Source organism: Phocoena sinus, chromosome 16, assembly GCF_008692025.1.
Source record: "Phocoena sinus isolate mPhoSin1 chromosome 16, mPhoSin1.pri, whole genome shotgun sequence".
Taxonomy (NCBI): domain Eukaryota; kingdom Metazoa; phylum Chordata; class Mammalia; order Artiodactyla; family Phocoenidae; genus Phocoena; species Phocoena sinus.
Genome location: NC_045778.1, coordinates 47,819,768 through 47,842,036, shown reverse-complemented (window position 1 = coordinate 47,842,036; position 22,269 = coordinate 47,819,768). Strand labels below are relative to the sequence as shown.

Genomic DNA, 22,269 nt, shown 5'->3' with positions numbered 1-22,269 from the left:
TAAATTGACTTTATTATTTTAATTAGTCTATATTAATAAAAAATATCAAGGAATAATAAATAAACTTATGTGTGCATAAAGATAGCAATAATCCATCAGTTTTAAAGATTATTTTTCATGAAGGTCAAGTCCTATGCAGACATATATGGTTCTAACAAGCGAGTTTGTTTGCACTTAGCCTTTGTCAATAGCCACTGAAAACCAGATTTCAATTAGGAAATGTCCTAAACACAATATCCTGTTTTGAGCCCTGAGTCCTTTCTGCCCGTGTGAGAACTTTTCTTCCCCCCTCGTCTTTGCTTCCTTTTTTTCCACATGTCACCACTGGCAGAGTAGGTATGACTCAGAAACCGGTTCCTCAGGGTTGTAACATTAGATGATGCGCAACTTGGGTGATTCATTACACGGTAAACTAATGCCCTTGTTTCATTGGGTTGGGCTCTCTGGAAGGTGTGTTGCTGTGTAGGTGGCTGGAAGAACACTCACAGGTGTGGAAAGAAAGGACTTGCCACCGACCTGGGCTTCTATGGACCTTTCTCTTGACTGGGAAGGATTTTGATGTTAATTGGAAATACCTCCAGAAGATTCAAGAAGCTGTGAAATAATTCTGTGAAGGACCAGCATGGGAATCCTATACTCTGAGGTATGTAACCTCTCTGGAAATAAGATTCCCAAGATGTTAAAAATCGCTCATGCTTTTCAAATGGAATTTCCTATCCCTATTAATGTCTCCTTTTCGTCTGTCTAACTTTCTGTAAGAGCCTTAAGTCAAAACAAAGTCCAGTGTGCTAGTCTTTTTGATATTTTAATATTTTAAGGCAAATTATTTTGCAATCCTAAAACTTTAGCTAGATAGTAGCTTGTAGAGAGCCATATAGTATACATGTCATGATGTCCAGATGTTTGAGGGGGTAATCTGGATCTGTAAAATGAAATTTAGGAAAAGAGAGTTAATGGAGTTGTGTTTTCTGATGTCAAACATCTAGAGGACAAGTAAAAATTGTCTTCAGCTGGATTTTCTGAACAGACTAAAGATAGCCTGGCTCTTTTATGGAAATGTGTGTATAGAGTAATGCCTTTCCGCTTGATATTTGAAAGGAGATTTTCACCTCTAGCAATTACTAATAAAGTCTATCCCTGTATAGAAGAAAGATAAAAACAGAATGTAGTTTTGATATTTTGAGTTTTTTCTTTTCACAGCTGATGGATACAGAAATGCTTTTTCCTGTATTGAGAGTAACCTATTAGAATCAAATAGATTTTTAACAACGTTTCAAAGGAGTACAAGAGAGTGATGTTTCAACAAGAGTCCAAGAGGTGTAATGACGTTATTATTCATGACTTGCTCCCTTTCGTCTCTGACACAAATAACCGGTCGGTCTGCATTTCATTGCAGACGCTCAACAGAACCTCTCTGGGTGCTTCTTCTAATACTAAAGGCAGTTTCTCAGTGTTGGCAGTTATGTCTAATGCCAGGGGTGTGTGTGTGTCTTTCTGTAGTCAACTTTTCTTTCATTAGTTTATGTTTCTAGATATGTCTTGCCCAGTGACTTTAGGCTAGTGAAACTCACATATATGAAAATGTCAACACATGTAATGTTCTAAAATGCTACTCTGGCCTTTCTTTTTTATTTTTTTTTTTGCGGTACGCGGGCCCCTCACTGCTGTGGCCTCTCCCGTTGCAGAGCACAGGCTCCGGACGCACAGGCTCAGCGGCCATGGCTCACGGGCCCAGCCGCTCCGCGGCATGTGGGATCTTCGCGGAGTGGGGCACGAACCCGTGTCCCCTGCATCGGCAGGCGGACGCTCAACCACTGCGCCACCAGGGAAGCCCCAGGAGGCCCCTCTGGCCTTTCTTAAGCCCTAGATTGCCTAAGAGCCAGGAAGTGGAACTTGTGAAAATGCAGTTTCAAGGGCCCCTACCCCAGAGAGTCTGTTTCACTCAGTTTGAGGTACGGTTCAGAAACCTGCTTTTTAGGGGAGCCTCCCAAGTGATTCTGAGGTAGGTGATCAGTTTACCACCCCTGGGAGAGAAACACTGCTCTGGCTAGTGCTTTTCAGATTTAAATGTGCACACAGATCACTCAAAGATCTTGTTCAAACGCAGATTATTATTCTGTAGGTCTGGGTGGGGCATAAGATAATGCATTTCAGCTCTGCAATATGCTGTTGGCCCTGGACCATGCGGTGCGAACCCAGACTGTAGCCTACAGTCCAGGTCCTGGAAATAATTACTTAAGGAAGTCTTTGCGTGTAATTGTTTGTTGATGGGGTGTGGATTTGGCAAGTGGTTGAGTCAAGGCAAGGCGTTGATACTTATAAGTATCAGTGAGAATATCCCCAGAAGTGGAATGAACTTTTCACTTTTCAGATATATTGAGGACAAAGCAATGTGGAATCTACTATGATATTTGAAAGCAAATACAACAATCACACACACACGCACACACGTATACACACACCCCTAAAAGACCCTAACTTACCTAGAAGCTCATAAGTAATTATTCAAAGCTCATAATTAACATTGAATCAAAGATAGTGTCAACTAAAATAATAGATACACAACCTAAAAATTGAGAGTTATGTTTTATTCAGCGGACACACTGAGGACTTCAAGCCCGGGAGGCAGCATCTCAAATAACCCTGAGAAAACTGCTCCAAGGAGGCGAGGGTGAACTAGGACAGATAGGAGTTTTGCAACAAAGGGCAGGTAGTAGGAGGAAAAAGTTACTGTTAATAAAACAAAACTAGATATGTCAAGTTAAGGAATTTAGTGCTTTTCTATGTATGGGAAGATGCAAGAGTCTGGACTCACTAAAATCACCCCTTTGATATGCACCTCAGCTATATGGGGCCAGGATCCTGTGTTTTCATATCCTGAGTTTCCACAGGGCTCACCTTTGGAGTGGCTGCAGTCTGATGGCTGCTAGATGGCAGGTATTCTTTGTTTCCTTCCTAAATTCCCTCGGGGCTCACCGACTCACCTTTGGTGGCTGGTGGTGACTGCAATCGCTGATGACTGTGACATCCTTTGTTTACTGATATGACAGGCAATATTTTATTTCTCAATAGTCTTAAGTCGTGTTGGGATAAATGGTGTTTCTATGCAACTCAGTATCACAAGTGATACTACTTTGAGTAACTCAAAGAGGTACTTAGAACTTGGGCTCACATAGCATCTTAACAAAAGAAAAATAAATTTTTAGAGGAGTGGCAAGACAAAGGAAAAGTACTTTGAGTTTCTAAGGCAGCAAATTGAGGGAAGCCAAATATGTAGGGGAGCTAATGGAAGACAAGGGCTAGTTAGAAATGTTACTCTGTAGATTACTTTGGTGACTTCTCTGGGCTGACAAAGGTAATTTTGTCCTTCCTGGTAGACAGAGAAGGGGCAACACCTTCACATATTTATGTCCTGCTTTTAGCTAAAGAGGGGGAGGGCAGAGAACATTCTTTGTATCTGCTTCTTCTCAATTGCCTTTAGCTCAAAATAACTGTTACACTAAGAGGTGTAGATCGGGATGCATAGTCTGCTACCCTCTGGAGCCTTGCATTGCTAATAGTTATGCTATTTATATATATAGCATATATATATATTTATTGAGGTATAATTGACATAACATTAGTTTCAGGTGCACAAAGGAATGATTCAATATTTGTATATACTGCAAAATGATCACCACAATAAATCCATTAACATCTGTCATCACACATAATTACAAATTTATTTTGTGTGTGTGTGTGGTACGTGGGCCTCTCACTGTCGTGGCCTCTCCCGTTGCGGAGCACAGGCTCTGGACGCGCAGGCTCAGCGGCCATGGCTCACGGGCCCAGCTGCTCCACGGCATGTGGGATCCTCCCAGACTGGGGCACAAACCCGTGTCCCCTGCATCGGCAGGCGGACTCCCAACCACTGCGCTACCAGGGAGGCCCACAAATTTTTTTTTTTTTGATGATAACTTTCAAGATCCACATTCCTAGATGCTTTCAAACATGCAACGCAGTATTATTAACTACAGTCACCATGCTGTACATTACATCCCAATGACTTATTTATTTTATAACTAGAAATTTGCACCTTTTGACCCTCTTCACCCATTTCTCACACCTCCGACCTGCTGCCCTGTCTCAGGCAACCACCAATCTAGTCCCTATATTCATGTGCTTTTGTGTGTGTGTGTGTGTGCTTGTTTGTTTGTCGTTTTTCATTGTTGTTGTTTAGATTCCACATAAAAGTGAGAGCATATGGTATTTATCTTTTTCTGTCTGACTTACTTCACTTAACATAATACCCTTAAGGTCCATCTTTGTTTTTGCAAATGGTAAAATTTTGTTCCTTCTATAGCTGAATGATATTCCATTGTGTATATGTACCACATCTTCTTTATCCATGTGTTCATCGATGGACATTTAGGTTGTTTCTAATATATGTGTAAGAAAGAAGGAGAGAATGAGGTGGTGTCCCAGAGTGGGTCCTAACCTCTGCAGTAGAGGATATGCTTAGAGCTCAGTGAGAGAACTAAGCTTGGATTGATCACCCCCAGCTATGCAGGCCAGACTTTTAAACAGGGCTGATTCATTTAAACCAGGGATCCCCAACTCCTGTTAGGAACCAGGCTGCACAGCAGGAGGTGAGCGGCGGGCAGGCAGGCGAGCGAGCGAAGCTTCTTCTGTATTTACAGCCGCTCCCCATCACTCGCGTCACTGCCTGAGCTTCGCCTCCTGTCAGATCAGCGGTGGCATTAGATTCTCATAGGAGCACGAACCCCACTGTGAACTGCACGTGTGAGAGATCTAGGCTGCGCACTCCTTATGAGAATCTAACGCTTGATGTTTGGAGGTGAAGCTAGCGCTGGGGAGCAGCTGCAAATACAGATTATCCTTAGCAGAGAGGTTTGACTGCACAGAGACCATGATAAATCAATTGTTTGCAGACTCATATCAAAACCCTATCTGTGAGTGGCAAGTGACAATTAAGCTGCATCTTACGGAGCAGACTGGACATAAGCAACAGGCTTCGGTGTCACTGTCTCCCATCACCCCCAGATGGGACCACCTAGTTGTAGGAAAACAAGTTCAGGGCTCCCACTGACTCTGCATTATGGTGAATTGTATGATTACTTCATTATATCTTACAATGTAATAATAATAGAAATAAAGTGCAGAATAAATGTAATGTACTTGAATCATCCCGAAAACATCCCCCCCTCCCCCGGTCCATGGAAAAATCGTCTTCCATGAAACGGGTCTCTGGTGCCAAAAAGTTTGGGGACCGCTGATTTAAACCCTTATCACACATACCTGTTCATACTATTTACAATAATAATAAGTATTTAATTAGGCCTTTATTATGTGCCTGGCTGTGTTCTAAACATTTTAAGTGTATTAACTCATTTAATACTCACCCAACCATATAAGAGAGTCACTGTGATTATCCTTATTTTACAAGTGAAAAAACTGAGGCAAAGATAGTTTCAGGAACTGGCCTAGAGTTACGCAGCTAAAAAGTACTTACTGGCTAGAGACCTGTGTACATTCAGGGAAGTTGTGCTCATGTCCTGATGAACATGCTAAGTTCTTTCCCTAAAGCTCTCTCAACAGGCATGTCACCCTCCATAAATAAGCCGGTCTTAACCACTCTGCTCTTTTGCCAGCACTCTTCCCCACGAAGTTACACTATTGTCCTTTCCCCTTTGTTAGAAGAATAGGGTAAGCTAAATCCAGGTTCCAATGAGGTACATTTTACTCCCACCCTGTAGAGAAGTGTTGCGCACTGCAAAGTATTACAAAAATTAGAAAGAAGGAAGTTGTATAAGAACTTAAAGAGCTCAAGAATTTGTGCTTAGATCTATAGAATCTTCTCCAGGCTCTTGTCCTTGTCAGCTGGGAAAACAAGGCCTTAAAAGGAATATCTAGAAAATTATATTACAATCATGTATCCCTTTAAACTTGGGGAAAGTCTAATGTTAAAGTTACCTATGAACAGTGGTACCCACACACACACATACACACACTCTTAATATTAATGTTTTAGGAATATATCTGTTTTTCAGACAGGAAGATGTTACCATAGAAAAAGGGCATATGGTTTAAAGAAGAAGGGGATCATATTGAAATATACAGTGTCCAGAGAAAGCAATTTAGGGCTTTTTGAGAGAGCTGGTACCATCGAGGAGGAGAACTCAGGGGGAACAGGAATAGAGATGCAATGAATGGGAAGGCCATTGGACTGGAAACCCAGGAAACCTAGAATTTAGTCCCTATTGTGCCAGAAACTCGGGGCAGTTGGGGTAAATCACTTAACCTCTTCTGGTCACAGTTTTGATATGTAAAACAGGATAGTTGGGTGAGATCGGGTTCAGCATGAAGCATTGTGTCCTTCCATGATAAGGGAAAAGGAAAGGCAAAGGCAATTGAAAAAAATGCCACCCTCACAATCTCTATCTACTTAGTTTGTGTATTGAATCCTTTCAAGATTTTGGCATTGTATATTTATTTATTTATTTATTTTAAAAAATTATTTTATTTTATTTATTTTTGGCTGTGTTGGGTCTTCATTGCTGTGCACAGGCTTTCTCTAGTTGCGGCGAGCGGGGGCCACTCTGCACTTTGGTGTGCAGGCTTCTCATTGTGGTGGCCTCTCCTGTTGCGGAGCATGGGCTCTAGGTGCGCAGGCTTCAGTAGTTGTGGCCCGCAGGCTCAGTAGTTGTGGCTCGTGGGCTTAGCTGCTCTGCAGCATGTGGGATCTTCCCAGACCAGGGCTCGAACCCGTGTCCCCTGCATTGGCAGGCGGATTCTTAACCACTGCCCCACCAGGGAAGCCCTGGCATTGTATATTTAAAAAAGAGCACCAAATAGCTTCTATCCCAATTGATTTCTTGATTCTTTCCTTGTATATTTTAAGTATTTTACAAGTGATAATCACATTTTAAAAAGGAAATGATAACTTCAATGTATGAACAGAAACCATCACTAAACACTTGTAAATATTTATTCATTCACTCAGTCATCCGTTTATTTAATCAACAATATTTATTGATCACATACTATATTCCAGGCACATGCTAGCTCCTGGTACTTAGTGATAAATGAATAAGAGTAGATCTTGACCTCTTGGAGCTACCAATGTAAAATGAATACACAAATTAAAAAAAAATAATTGTAAGTAGTGAAAGAGAAGTCAAGGAAGCAACAGGATAAAGAGAGAGTATATAAGAGGGGTGTGTATATGTAATTAGGTTTGACCTGAAAGGCCCCAGTGAGGTAATGACATTCAAGCTGAACTCTGAGGAATACGAATCTAGTCTTGGGAATCTTGGGGAGCGTGTTCTGGACAAGGGGTGTACGTATGGAGAATCTGAAGCATGGGAAGTTGGGCCAGTTGGAATAACTGAGTGGTATATGAAAGGTATGGGTGAAAGCAGTTCATCTAGGTACAGGCAATAAGATGTTTTATTGTCTATTCCGAATTTAGAGACTAATATTACTGACTAAAGGTAGATTTGCTTTTTGTCATCACGGTGCTCCAGTAATTCTAAATAATGTCAGTTTAACATGGTCATCCCCACCCTTGGGCAGCCATTGTTTGGCAGAAAGTCCTGGAGGCCAGGAGGCAGTGAGAGTGACACTACTGCTTCCTCAAAGCCCTGCATTTACGTCTTTGGTGGTCTGAGGTAGTAGGGAGATACCAGGCCCTCCGATTTGCTAGATCAAGCAGCTAGAACCCACTCTTCCTCCACCCTTTCTCCTCACGATTGGAGGCAAAGGCTTTCTTGCCCTGCCCTGGCCTCAGAGCTTCTCAGGTCTCAAGTGTGGTAACGAAGCTTCTTTAACTTCCTGGCCGTGAAGACGTCATGTTCTCAAAAAGACCTTGTTGGAGAAGGAATAGAAAATAGATAAATGTGTGTCCTTCCTTGATTTCCCCTTCACTGTTACTATCCTCATAATCCAACCACTGCTGGGACTGTCCTTTATGTCACATAAAGGCTAAGTGGACCTAAGACAAAAAAAAAAAAAAAAATTCCTGTGCCTTTTTTATTTATCTGAAAGAAAGAATTTACTAAGAAATTTAAATCACAGTATGCGAAGAAATGAGTCATCAGAAGGAAAGGCTTGAGATTTATTGTACGAATAAAATAAAGCCTTCATTATCATTCCCTAAGATTTCCTAAGTTGAAGAGGAAGAAAACATCTTCTTGCCTTTTCTGGGAAGATATTTCATTAGTGTACACGTTTATCTTGTACACTATCCGAACCGTGTTGCATCAAAAACCACAGATTCTCCTCAGAAATTGTTAGGGGACATTTTATTGTTTTTTAAATTAATTAATTAATTAATTTTTGCGGTACGCGGGCCTCTCACTGTTGTGGCCTCTCCCACTGCAGAGCACAGGCTCCGGACGCGCAGGCTCAGCGGCCATGGCTCACGGGCCCAGCCGCTCCGCGGCATGTGGGATCTTCCCAGACCTGGGCACGAACCCGTGTCCCCTGCATCAGCAGGCGGACTCTCAACCACTGCGCCACCAGGGAAGCCCAGGGAACATTTTAAATGCGGGGAGCTTCAGCATGGAGATGGTTAATAAGCAACTTATCAAGGCAGAGTTCCAAAGTCTCTTTCTTTAGACTGACAATTAGGGAGGATCCACTATACTTCAGGGGAAGCATTACTGAAAGTGGGGATGGTGGGGGAACTTTGCTTTTCAGCACCTCTATTACAGTGCAAGCAGCTCAGATTCCTCCATGGTACTAAAATAATGTCAAATATTTTTCCAGCTGTGATACCTATTTTACTTGGAGCAGTGTAAAACACGGTTATGTTAAATAACCCATACAGAATAGTTTAGTTAATCATCAACAAACTAAACGTGTCTTGTGCTCCCCAGAGGCACTTAAATTTTAGGGCCTGGAAAAGGGAGATACAAAGTGGGACTGGGGTGGGCCTCTAGTACCCAGTTATCAGCTATTTTGAAAGCCAGGCACGTACCTTTCTTCTTCTCCTGGCTGGTCTATGAATTAAATGGACGTGAGAAAGATTAATAGGACAAAATCAAACAAAAGTTTAATAACATGTATACTTGGGAGAGACCCAGGAAAACTGAATAACTCACCAAAATGGCTGAAACCCTCACATTAAATACCATCTTCAGCTAAAGACAGAGAGGGTGTTGGGGGTAGTGATTTGGGACTTTGAAGAGGGGGAAGGTAATTCACAAAAGATGAAAAAGCAGATGTTTGGTAAGTAAATGTTTGCTGGGCCTGCAGAGACAATGGGACACAGAGTGGACTCTGATCTTTAGGCCCTGCTGGGTTTCCCCCATGCTCTTTGCAGAGATCTCTGCTGAAAGCTCTATTCCAGAACAGGGCCCCCTCACCCCTGTTTTTTTTTTAATTGAAGTAGAGTTGATTTGCAGTGTTGTGCCAGTCTCTGCTGTACAGCAAAGTGACTCAGTTTTACACATGTAGACATTCTTATTTTTAATATTCTTTTCCATTATGGTTTATTCCAGGAGATTGGATATAGTTCCCTGTGCTCTACAGTAGGACCTTGTTGTTTATTCATTCTAAATGTGATAGTTTGCATCTACAAACCCCAAATTCCCAGTCCATCCCTCTCCTCCCCCCCCACCCCCGCCGCCACCCCTTGGCAACCACAGTCTGATTTCAACCAACAGTCTGTGAGTCTGTTTCTGTTTTGTAGACAGGTTCATTTGTGCCATATTTTAGATTCCACATATAAGTGATATCGTATGGTATTTGTCTTCCACTTTCTGACTTACTTCACTTAGTATGATCATCTCTAGTTGCATCCATGTTGCTACAAATGGCAGTATTTTGTTCTTTTTTAATGGCTGAGTAGTATTCTACTGTATGTATGTATCGTGTCTTCTTTATCCATTCATCTGTCGATGGACATTTAGGTTGTTTCCATGTTTTGGCTGTTGTGAACAGTGCTGCTATGAACATAGGGGTGCGTGTATCTTTTTGAATTATAGTTTTGTCCAGGTATATGCCCAGGAGTGGGATTGCTGGATCATATGGTAGTTCTATTTTTAGTTTTCTGAGGAACCTCCATACTGTTCTTCACAGTGGCTGCACCAACTTACATTCCCACCAACAGTGTAAGAGGGTTCCCTTTTCTCCACACCCTCTCCAGCATTTGCTATTTGTAGACTTTTCAAAAAATTTTTATTTATTTATTTGGCTGAGCCGGGCCTTAGTTGCAGCACGCAGGATCTTCATTGCCACATGCAGGATCTTTTAGTTGCGGCATGTGAGATCTTTAGTTGCGGCATGCGAACTCTTAGTTTCGGCATGCAGGATGTAGTTCTCTGACCAGGGATCGAACCCAGGCCCCCTGCATTGGGAGCTCAGAGTCTTAGCCACTGGACCACAGGGGAAGTCCCTATTTGTAGACTATTTAATGATGGCCATTCTGACCGGTGTGAGGTGGTACCTCATTGTAGTTTTGATTTGCATTTCTCTGATAATTAGTGATTTTTAAAAATTAATTTCTATTGAAGTATAGTTGATTTACAATGTTGTGTTAGTTTCTGCTGTACAGCGAAATGAATCAGTTATACATATACGTATATCCACTCATTTTTAGATTCTATTCCCATATAGGTCATCACAGAGTATTGAGTAGAGTTCCCTGTGCTATACAGTAGGTTCTTATTAATTACTTATTTTATATATAGTAGTGTGTATATGTCAATCCCAATCTCCCAGTTTATCCCTCCCCCAGTAATTAGTGATGTTGAGCATCTTTTCATGTGTCCACTGGCCATCTGTATGTCTTCTTTGGAGAAATGTATATTAAGGTCTTCTGCCCATTTTTCAATTGGGTTGTTTGTTTTTTTGCTGTTGAGTCGTATGAGCTGTTTGTATATTTTGGAGATTAAGCCCTTGTCAGTTGCATCATTTGCAAATATTTTCTCCCATTCTGTAGGCTCTCTCTTTTTTTTTTATAATGGTTTCCTCTGCTGTGCAAAAGCTTGTAAATTTGATTAGGTCTCATTTGTTTATTTTTGTTTTTATTTCTATTGCCTTGGGAGACTGACCTAAGAAAACATTGGTATGATTTATGTCAGAGAATCTTTTATCTAAATTCTTTAGGCAGCTGAGGGAGAGGTAAAAAGACTTTCTGAGTCTTCAGTTTCTTAAAAATAATCAGCCTAAATTAATCCTCATGCCAAAGAGGCACATTTTGGGGTGGCAAATTTTGCTCCCCTACATCATTAACCCATTCATGTATTTAAACATAATTGCTGTTTATTGAATATCTATGTCTATCTATTTATTGATGATAAATACATGTTAGCATAAGGCATGAAGATCAAAGCTCAGACTTTCTGACAAAAAATTCAGCTAATGTAAAGTTCTCTCTATCCTGAATATTTATCTTTCCTCCCTTGCTTTGGCTTTAGAACCAAACTGTCATTGTTTAGTAAGGTTAATTCTTCCGACTTTTGTTCACTATCCCATCATCTCTTCATTCTCTTTCAGTAATTATTTATTTGATAACCACCTCTGCCCATCTTCACTGGCTGCTATGTTTTTTAAAAATAACTGTAAGAGTAGCTTACATTAACTGAGGGTTTATTATGAGTCAGACCTGAGTTATGTGCTTCATCTATACAGTCATGCTTAATCCTTTCTGTAACCTGATAAAGAAGATGTGATTATTAAATGGAGAAAGAAACTGAGCACAAATTGTTTAAGTAAGTTGTCCAAATAACATAACTGTTTCGTGGCAGAGTTGAGATTGGAACCAGAAAGTTTGTTTCCAGTGCCTGTGTTTATAACCACTTGAAGCCACCACTTTGCCTATAAATGTGCAGAACTTTGGCTGGACGCTGCTACACCCCTCTGGGTACTCACTAGCTCCTGCTTAGCTTTCACTACCAAACTTACCACGAATTCCTCTCTGATCACACTCCAATTCTTCATAGACCGCGAACTCAGGCCCCTGTATTCTGCCTTTTGTCTGACACTGTATGAGATTCATCTCTGAATGGTCATTAGTGATCAAATCCAGCAATCTTACCTTGCACTTGATTCTCTTAACTCTATCTTCCTTCTGGAAACTTTTAAACTTTTTTTTTAGCAGGTATCGCTAAGCACAGAAACTGTGTGTCTAGGAAATAGGCAGCCTAAGAAAGATGGAAAAATAAGGTCAGGTTAATATTGGAAGTAATATTGCTCAAGTGGGATTGAGAAACACTCCAAGACCCCGTGCGACTCTTGCAGGAAAACTCTCCACTTTTCCTTTCCTCTTTATGCTTAACTCTCAGGGAAGATTTTGAGGTGCTCGAGCAGAGAGAGCTTTGTGTGGTGTCCTGTGTGCATGTGGGCCCGGTGTTGCCAAATCTTTCAATTTTTAAAGAGAATCTGGAAAGTCAGATCACTACATGAAAAACTCCAGCTTTTGAAATACTGTAAATTAAAATGCTAGGAAAAGAAGAATTAACAATTTGTATGTGATGTCTAAGTGAGCCAGGAAGGCATTTTACTTTTTAGCAGAAAAATTAACTCTATAGCCACCTGTTTTCAAGTTCTGCGTAGAAGACCATCAGTTCCCGAGTGCTAGCCCGTGAGTAGTAGTCATCAGTGGCAAATTTTCATTGGTGTATGTGAAATTTTTTTTAAAAATGAAGTAGGTTTTTCCATAGAGCTAATTCTAACAGACTTTTTCCCGTCCCCTCGGATTATAGACTTGTTGTCAGTGCTTTTATGACCCTGAGCTGCCCCCTAGTGGAGACAGAGTTTATAACAGCATAGAACCTTTTCAGCTGCTTTTACACCTCGTGCAGCAAAACACAATGTGATGTCTAGTAATTTAATTTAATTTTCTAACTTTTTTTTTTAAATTTGCCTCCTTTGCATCTGTACCATGTCTTTTTCTGATTTCTCCTGCAACTGCTCTGACCATCACTTCTTTACCTCTTGGCAGATATCGCTAATTAATTTAATTAATACTTAATAAGCAATTATAATAACCTCCATAAACTGAGCATCATTCATGTGCCAGGTATTCTAAGTGCTTTCTTATACTGTCTAATTAAAATCAATCTGAAACTATTTAATGTGTGCCTACCATGTGCCCAGTACTGTGTTATATATATGCTGGGGCTATGGCAGTGAATGGAGTGAAGTAGCCTCTATTCATGTGGAATTTGTAGCCTGAAACTTCAGTGCTTTCCCTCACTCACTGTGGCCTCAACCCCTCCTCGTTCACAGTAGCTTTCAACACACAATTATAAATAATTAAGAAAAGAGGTGTAGTTTTGCCAGTTGCTGTGAAGGAATGCTGGACTCAGGAAAGACAGATAAAATGAAAATAAGTTTTGACATGAAGGATGAGCTAGCAGTTAGCCAGGTGAAGAGAGAAGTGAAAAAGTGGCTGTTTTTTTGGTTTTTTGTTTGTTTGTTTGTTTTGTAGAGTAAGGGCAGAGGCCCCAGTAGAAGAAACTAAACATGAGATATTGGAAAAAAGAGAGAAGTCCAGGGCTTCCCTGGTGATGCAGTGGTTGAGAGTCCGCCTGCCGATGCAGGGAACATGGGTTTGTGCCCCGGTCCGGGAAGATCCCACATGCCGCGGAGCGGCTGGGCCTGTGAGCCATGGCCGCTGAGCCTGCGCATCTGGAGCCTGTGCTCCGCAATGGGCGAGGCCACAACAGTGAGAGGCCCGCGTACCAAAAAAAAAAGAGAGAAAGAAAAGTCCAGAGGGAGAGAAGAGAGGGAAAGTAGGCAAGATGATGTCTGCTCAGATCTTGCTGTTAAACTCCCATCGTGCTTTGCAAAATTCCTTATAGTGCTTTCTAAAATAAAAAGCATCTAGTTGCAGCTAATTGCATAATTCATTATTTGTATATTATTTGTCTAAAATAGCTCTTTCCCACTGTGCTGATTTCCTTGAGTACAGGGGGCCACGCGTCTTTGTCCCATTACTTAGTGTCCCATTACTAAACTCCTCCCATATGCAAATTTTATCTTGAGTAGAAACCTGCTTTTCTGACAGGCATCATTTATCCATGAACTCAACACACACTTTCCTTACTGAGTTGGCAATATTGCATCCATCTTTTCACCAATTCGTCCATTCAATGAACACTCCTGTGTGCCAGGCAATTTAGGGAATAGTAAGGAGTCCCTGGTGGCCCTACCCTTGTTCTAGACTTATGGCTAGACATAACTGAGACCCCAAATCTCATCAACAAAGCAGTAGATTACAATTTGGAAACATGGGATTTTAAGGTGTCGGGTGATTTTTTTTTCTTGGTGTGGTTTAATTATTTCTATACTTCAAAACCTGCTTTTGTTTTCCTCTCCTCAGCCCATCTGCCAGGCGGCCTATCAGAATGACTTGGGTCAAGTGTGGCAGTGGGTGAGGGAAGACGGCAACTGTATCAACGTTCAAGATGGCTTTAATGGAGACACCCCCCTGATCTGCGCTTGCAGGCAAGGGCACCTGAGAATCGTTTCCTTCCTTCTCAGAAGAAACGCTGATGTGAACCTCAAAAACCGGGTGAGGCCATGATCATGGCAGCTCCTTTCTCCTCGCACCAATGGAAGAAGTGGATGTCATTTGCTTATTGTTTGTAGCTCCTAATACCAACAGTTTTGGGGGACCTTACTTTAGAGAGACTGACACACACTGAGGCCATATTACCAGGCTAAAAAGCAAAATAAAACATAGGTCAATGAACAGACATATTTTGTGGGTTTCATGTCTAATTATGTCCTTGTATTTCTAAAAAAAAAAAAAAAAAAGGCTCACTCATTTGTCTGGATAGAGCTTCTTCCTTTCTTTTCCTCCTCCCCCCCATGCTTTTCTTTGCCCTTCCTCTCTCCCTACTCCTCTTCCTCACTATTGCAGAAATAAAAGGAAAGATTTCCTGGAAAACAAGTATTGACCTGGTGGTGCTATTTCATTAGTTAGATTTTTACCTACTCTGTCAATGTTCTGATCTCCAGAAGGTCCTATAATTTGCTTGTGGAATAAAAGAATTTCAGTGAGAAATTTGCCAAGAACAAATATGCTCACGAACCAGAGGCTACTTGAAACCAGACAGAAAGGCATGAAGAATATACTTACATATGTATTATTAGCTGACTTGGAGTCTTCAGAACTAAGGAAGAGCAGGACATGCCGTGCACATCCTTTCGGAACCCCATGGGAACATCCAGTATCTGCATCGTAGTAAAGGCAACATTTAAAGTACACTAAGTAAATATAAAAGGTCACTCTTTGTAATAATTATGAATGCCCTGTACCCACTCAAGTACATTCAATGAGGGAAAATAGCCTGTAGGGCCCCACTTCTCCCTTCCAAGTCAGTTTAAAGTCTAGCTCATTAGGAGTAATAATATATTATCAGAAAATGGATCACTACTGGACTTTCTTTTAATTTTTTTATTTTTAAAATTTTATTTATTTATTTATTGGCTGCATTGGGTCTTCATTGTTGTCCGTGGGCTTTCTCTAGTTGCCACCAGCAGGGGCTATTCTTCGTTGTGGTGCACAGGCTTCTCATTGCGGTGGCTTCTCTTGTTGCAGAGCGCGGGCTCTAGGCCCGCAGGCTTCACTAGTTGTGGTACGTGGGCTCAGTAGCTGTGGCTCATGGGCTCTAGAGTGCAGGCTCAGTAGTTGTGGTGCAGGGGCTTAGTTGCTCCGTGGCATGTGGGATCTTCCTGGACCAGGGCTCAAACCCGTGTCCCCTGCACTGGCAGGCGGATTCTTAACCACTGTGCCACCAGGGAAGTCCACTACTGGATTTTCTTGTTTGTGCTTCCTATTTTTTGTGGGTTGGGTTTAAAAGCAAGTCACGGCTGTTTTAATCTAACAGATAGGCTGCTTAGTGGAGTGTGACATGATTGCCCCAGCACCCAGCTGAAGAACCAGGTGTCTGGCCTTGTGGTGAGATGGGGTGGCCAAGACAGATGTCTCTGGGTTTGTGCCCTCTCAGGAGACTTGCTGGTTAGGAAGCTGAGGGAGGGAGATGTTTGTCAACACAGGGACAGGGCTGAGGAGGCATGCTTATCTCTGTTTTGCAGAGAACCTGAGCCAGGCTGCTCATGGAAATCCTGGGAAGGACTTCAGTGGATACCTTAGCAGAGATTTTATGAGAAGTGTTTGGTTTGCAACTGTCCATTTAAAAAATATTTTCAATGGTTTTTAAAGGTTTAATCTTTTCCATTTCCCCCAATACTAATCCTTGTACATTAATAATCTGAATTGGTGCTTTCCCGTTTCTTAAATCTATACTTGAGTTGTCTTCAGAAGTACTGAACAGAGGCCTTAAAAGCAAGCAAACTAAAAGCTCTGGTGTTGGTACAGATGTACATACATGCCTAACAGAGTGATGGATTGTATGGAAAGCAAATTAAACTAAAACATAGAGATATCTTTTTGTTGTGTTGTTTGTTTGTTTTGGTGTGCCAGATTGACCAGAATTAAGACAGAAAATCTAATGCTGATCAGGAAGGAAGTTTAAATCATTATCCTTTTACCAGAGCACAATTTAGCAGTACAGTGTGAGGGGCATCAATGCCTTCCTTGTATGCCAGAAATTCTATCTTTTGAAACTTATGCTAAGGACACATTTAGAAATGTTGACAAAGCTTTATACATGAGGAGTCAAGCAATGTTATTTGTGAAAATGAAAAGTTAAAATTACTTGAAATGTTCAACAGGTAGGGTTTGGCTAAATAAATTCGAACACCTCCATAGAACGGTAAACAGTGCAGCCATAACAGTTACATGTTTAAAAATATTAAATGGCATAGGAAAATGCACATATTCTACATGTTAATTGAAAAAAAAAAGCAGGTATAATTTTGCATGTGCAGTATGATCCTACACTGAAAAATTCCACATATATGCATTTTAAAGACTGGAAGAAGATACAGCAAACTATCAACAGTTAACTCTGGGCTGTTGGATAATGGGTGATTTTAAATTCTATCCTTATACTCTTGTCTAGTTTACAAAATTTTTACAGAGAACACAGACACCATTAGAAAAACAAAAATATTCTTATTTAAGAAGAGTAGAAATGAACTTCTCTTTTCTTCCTGACTTTCCTCTCTTCTCATTGATTTGGTTGGAATTCCAGTCACCATAGCTTGTTTTGCATTACACTTATTTGTGCGTGTTTCGGTCTACCTTTGCTTTGATTATGAGGCTCTGAGGTTTTATAACCCCCGCAACTCCTAGAAGCTTAAATCTGTCACCTGATAATTATTCATGTATTTGAAGAATTAAATTGAGTTATTTCCATTCGTCCGGCACTGCTTGTGTTCATGTAGGAACATGGAAAAATTGCCATGTGGTTAAAATTTTCCTGTAAACAAACCACAAAATGAATAATTGTGTACCATAGATGATTAAGGAGTAACTATAGGTTTTCATACTAAATTGTCCTATGTTTATATCTCCATGTATTTTTTCCCCAAACCAAAATGAATGTGAGAATCTGTCTTTTGATGATTCGTAAAATGTACATTTCACTTGTCTTTCTATGGCCCAACTTTTCCTTTAGACTGTACTGTGTTCAATATTCTGACCAATGGAATTCTGGGTTTATTAATTAGAATTATTCCACAGAAAGAGATGCCATGGATACCACAAAAATAAAAAGTGTGGACTAAATTTTTTGATAGGGTAATCTAAAAATATGCAATTTAAAACAATATTTATTAACAAATAGTCGTTTTCTTAATTTTTTAGAAACAGAGAACCTGCTTGCATTATGCTGTGAAGAAAAGATTTACCTTCTTTGATTATCTACTCATTATCCTCTTAATGCCTGTCCTGCTTATTGGCTATTTCCTCATGGTGAGTACAACACTTGTGAGAGCAAAAGATAAATGAGTACAAATGAGTAAGAGATCGACAGCATGAGTCATTAAATTTTGCCAAGTTGGTGAGGCGTAAATAAAAAGTAACAAAGCAAGCTCTTTGTTTGTATTCTACAAATGGCATCTCTAACATACATGCAATGCTATGACTGAAGTAAAGCAAGAAGAAAGGTAGCCCGGTAAATCAGTCAATGGTAAAATCATCTGTGCAATGTTTATTAGGAAAAATAAATTAAATTTGTTTAAGAATCTTCTGAAGGAAAAGCAAAAATCCTGAATATTAAAAAGAATCCCCTCCCTACTATTTCTCTTCTTTCTTTAAAATTTATTTATTTATTTATCTATTTATTTATTTATTTATATGGCTGCATTGGTCTTCACTGATGCATGCGGGCTTTCTCTAGTTGCACTGAGTGGGGTCTTCTCTTCACTGAGGTGCGTGGACTTCTCACTGCAGTGTCTTCTCTTGTTGTGGAGCATGGGATCTAGGTGCTCAGGCTTCAGTAGTTGTGGCTTGCGGGCTCTAGAGCGCAGGCTCAGTAGCTCACGGGCTTAGTTGTTCCGCGGCATGTGGGATCTTCCTGGATCAGGGCTCCAACCCGTGTCCCCTGCACTGGCAGGCAGATTCTTAACTACTGTGCCACTTATTCTTCTATTGTGAAGAATAAGTCATTAATCCAATAGTGACAGAACACATGTGAAGTTCCTATGAGGTAGTTGGTAGAGAGAGGTGGTCAGTGTTAGGAGAGCCCAGAGGAGAGGGATGTCGCCTGGACAGGTAGGTTAGGGAGAGCCCCTGGAGGGAGAGGGGCCTGGGCTGATATATTAAAGATGAACTTAACAGGCAAAGAGGAGAAAGGAGGCTTCTAGCAGAAGAAACATTCAGGGCAGCTCTTCTATGGCACGGGGGAGCCTGGTGGGAATGAAAGACTAACCAAGGCCAAGGTGAGCCGGGGCTGTGGATGAGATGGCTGGGGCCATAAGCAGAGGGAAAAATATATGGCACCTTGTCACAGGCTGAAGACTTTGCTTTAGCCCCCGGAGCAATGGGATGATAGAAGGGTTTTGACCAAGGAAGGGAAAGACCGGCCACTGGACTCCATCCTCAGTAGGATTTGGCAGGAGTGGGGTAGGGCCCCAGATTTTGCATTTTTAGGTCCCAAGGTATTGATACTGTTACTCCAGGGCCACACTCTGACAACCATGACTTTACATAATTAATATTAAAGAGCAGTGAGGAGGTGGGGAAGAGTTTAAGAAAGATGCATAGACACGTAGGGGTGTTGGGATTAAAATGAAGCCTATTGATTGGAATAGTCCAGACGTAAGAGGGAGACAATGTTTGTAAATAAACCTCTCTTGTTCTTGTGCTTGCTGTTTGCCATAGGTATCAAAGACAAAGCAGAATGAGTCTCTTGTACGAATGCTACTTAACGCTGGTGCCGAAGTTAATGCTACAGATTGTGTAAGTTTATATTTTTAGTCACTTTGAAATAACATTGCAAATGGTATTTGTGGGTAGTCTACTTGTCAACTATAAAGTTGCTCGCTTTATTTTCCAAAACACTTGTACATTTAGTTTCTGCTTCCTTCCCCTCCTTCCTTCTTTCCTTTTTACTGCATCAGACAACCTTGATATTGTTTATATTCTGTCACTGAACTCATGCGAATAACATTTTTATTGAATATAGAATATTTTTAAAAGAACTGCCCCACCACTGGTGGGGAGTTAAGAAAAATGCAGGCTCTGATTACAAAATTCCACCGTCAGTAGTTAAGCTGGAGTCAGAATGCCTATGTGTAAACCTAGGCTTGTCACTTTTTACCTATGTGAGTTTTGGCAAGTTTTAAACATACTGGACTCTCGGTTTCCTCATCTGTAAAATGGGAACATCACTAGTCCTTACTTATAGGGATCATACGGTATTTGTTTTTCTCTTTCTGACTTACTTCACTCTGTACGACAGACTCTAGGTCCATCCACCTCACTACAAATAACTCAATTTCGTTTCTTTTTATGGCTGAGTAATATTCCACTGCATATATGTGCCACATCTTCTTTATCCATTCATCTGTCGATGGACACTTAGGTTGCTTCCATGTCCTGGGTATTGTAAATAGAGCTGCAGTGAACATTTTGGTACATGACTCTTTTTGAATTATGGTTTCCTCAGGGTATATGCCCAGTAGTGAGATTACTGGGTCATATGGTAATTCTATTTTTAGTTTTTTAAGGAACCTCCATACTGTTCTCCATAGTGGCTGAATCAATTTACATTCCCACCAACAGTGCAAGAGGGTTCCCTTTTCTCCACACCCTCTCCAGCATTTATTGTTTGTAGATTTTTTAATGATGGCCATTCTGACTGGTGTGAGATGACATCTCACTGTAGTTTTGATTTGCATTTCTCTAAAGATTAATGATGTTGAGCATTCTTTCATGTGTTTGTTGGCAGTCTTATAGGGATCATTATGTGAAGTGTTGGGCAGAGTGCCTGGCACATAGTAAGTGCTCAATGAATCCTAACAGCTGCTGCTGCAGCCAAGATCCCAACCCACCGGTGAGAAGGGCCCCATCTGTAAACTAAGGAAAGATAAGGACAAAGGTCAAAGAGAAATCCAAATGACAGTAAGAACAGTGATAACAGGAGTACCATCGGCTAACTTCTCCCTGTTTATAAGGTTTTGTCTTCACCTTTGGCCCCAAACCTTTGCACTCATTTTCTTCTCTCAAAAGTTTACTTGCATGAAGTAGTTTCACAAAGATGGTTTGTAGACTGTTTGTTTGGCTTAGCTGTACATTACAAAATATGAAAAGTGCTTGCTAAAGAAGCCATATGCTGCAGTGTGTAAGGATTCCAACTGATGTCGATCCTTTGTGTTTCAGTATGGCTGCACTGCGCTACATTATGCCTGCAAAATGAAAAACCAGACTCTCATCCCTCTGCTCCTTGCAGCCCATGCAGACCCCATGATAAAGAACAAGGTAAGGATCCTTGGACCATGATCTGAGGTTCTTCTATCATCATACCCTTCTAACTTTGGCTTTGTGTTGACATGAATTAATTGCCTCTGAAGTTAAGAGCAAATCAATTGTCCTCATTAAGGAATCAAGTTATCCTATTAATGCTAGAACCAAATGACAGTCAACATTGTCATTCGGTTCTAGCATTAATAGGATGACATTGTCATTGCATTGACATTTGACTTTCTTGGAGATAAATAGCTATGATTTCTTTTTCTCCTCAGCATGGTGAGAGTTCCCTGGATATTGCACAGAGATTAAAATTTTCCCAGATTGAATTACTGCTAAGGAAAGCATCATAATCATTATGACCTCATATGAAGAAGTACAAAAAGGACTGGATTCTATTTCCATCTTGGACTGTTGGTCTGTGGACCACTCAATCTGGGGGTCACCATGGTATGAGGATAACTATGGTTGCCATGGGTAATGTTTTGGAATAGCTTTGTATTTCTAATGTTTTTTTTTTGCTCAGTGGAGCTCACTGTGGTCAAAATCCTTCTAGAGGAAACACTAAAGCTGTCGGATTCTCCACTGCAGTCAAAAAAAGGTGATGTTTCAAACTCAGTCTCTCCTAAAGGAGAGGATCAGCGTTATCCATGTTATCTGTTTTCAGTTGTGTTGCTCTTATAAAGAGGCTGTCCCATCCATATCCTGCCCCAGGAGAAAAACTGTTCTTCTGAGGCTCCTTTGAGGAAGAATCAAAGCATGCACATCTGTATAGAATGGTGTGCGTATGTGTGCCGGCTTAGAGATTCGTATATAAATATTCCAGCTTCAACAAAATCGTCTATCAGTTGTCACCACAGATATTGGCAAATGCTACAAGTCAGAGCCTTGTTTTCCTTTCCAAGGAGCCAGTGTACCAGCATACCTCTAGATGTTTTGCTATCAATTTACAAATAACAGCCGTCTTGATTTTGAAAAACATTATGTAACTATCAAGTTGTTTATTGAAAAATAGCTTTATGATTCTCTTGTGAATGCAAAGCAGTTACTAATCTTGTTAGTACTGTTTATTTTTTATTCATAAAATTAAAACTATTACTGTAAATAATTTGTATAAAGTAATTCTTTACAAGAAATAGAGCTATATGATGAGGTAGTGTCTGGATTATACTTCTAGAGGAGAGATTGTGAATATCAATATATCTCTCTCAAGTCCTCTGTCAGTGACACAGAGCAGAAATAAGCACATTTAAAAATGACTGAGGGGGCTTCCCTGGTGGCGCAGTGGTTGAGAGTCCGCCTGCCGATGCAGGGGACACGGGTTCGTGCCCCGGTCTGGGAAGATCCAACATGCCGCGGAGCAACTAAGTCCGTGCGCCACAACTACTGAAGCCCGTACGCCTAGAGCCCGTGCTCCGCAACAAGAGAAGCCACCG

The 22,269-nt window shown here is 40.9% G+C and overlaps 1 protein-coding gene across 1 annotated transcript; it reads left to right on the top strand.

The window, feature by feature from the left end:
* The first annotated feature begins 356 nt into the window (after positions 1 to 356).
* ANKRD22 (ankyrin repeat domain 22) lies at positions 357 to 21,969 on the top strand. The gene is made up of 6 exons (XM_032608724.1): positions 357 to 643; positions 14,333 to 14,524; positions 17,729 to 17,836; positions 19,247 to 19,324; positions 20,747 to 20,845; positions 21,109 to 21,969. The coding sequence occupies exons 1-6, from the start codon at positions 623 to 625 to the stop codon at positions 21,184 to 21,186; spliced, it is 576 nt and encodes a 191-aa protein (XP_032464615.1). The 5' UTR covers positions 357 to 622; the 3' UTR covers positions 21,187 to 21,969.
* The last annotated feature ends 300 nt before the right edge of the window (positions 21,970 to 22,269 follow it).

Excerpts from the sequence above, each read along its gene's own strand:
- ANKRD22 (XM_032608724.1), top strand. The coding sequence starts at position 623 with ATGGGAATCCTATACTCTGAG. Across the intron at positions 14,525-17,728 it reads ATGTGAACCTCAAAAACCGG|AAACAGAGAACCTGCTTGCA; the intron begins GTGAGGCCATGA and ends TTAATTTTTTAG. Across the intron at positions 19,325-20,746 it reads AAGTTAATGCTACAGATTGT|TATGGCTGCACTGCGCTACA; the intron begins GTAAGTTTATAT and ends TTTGTGTTTCAG.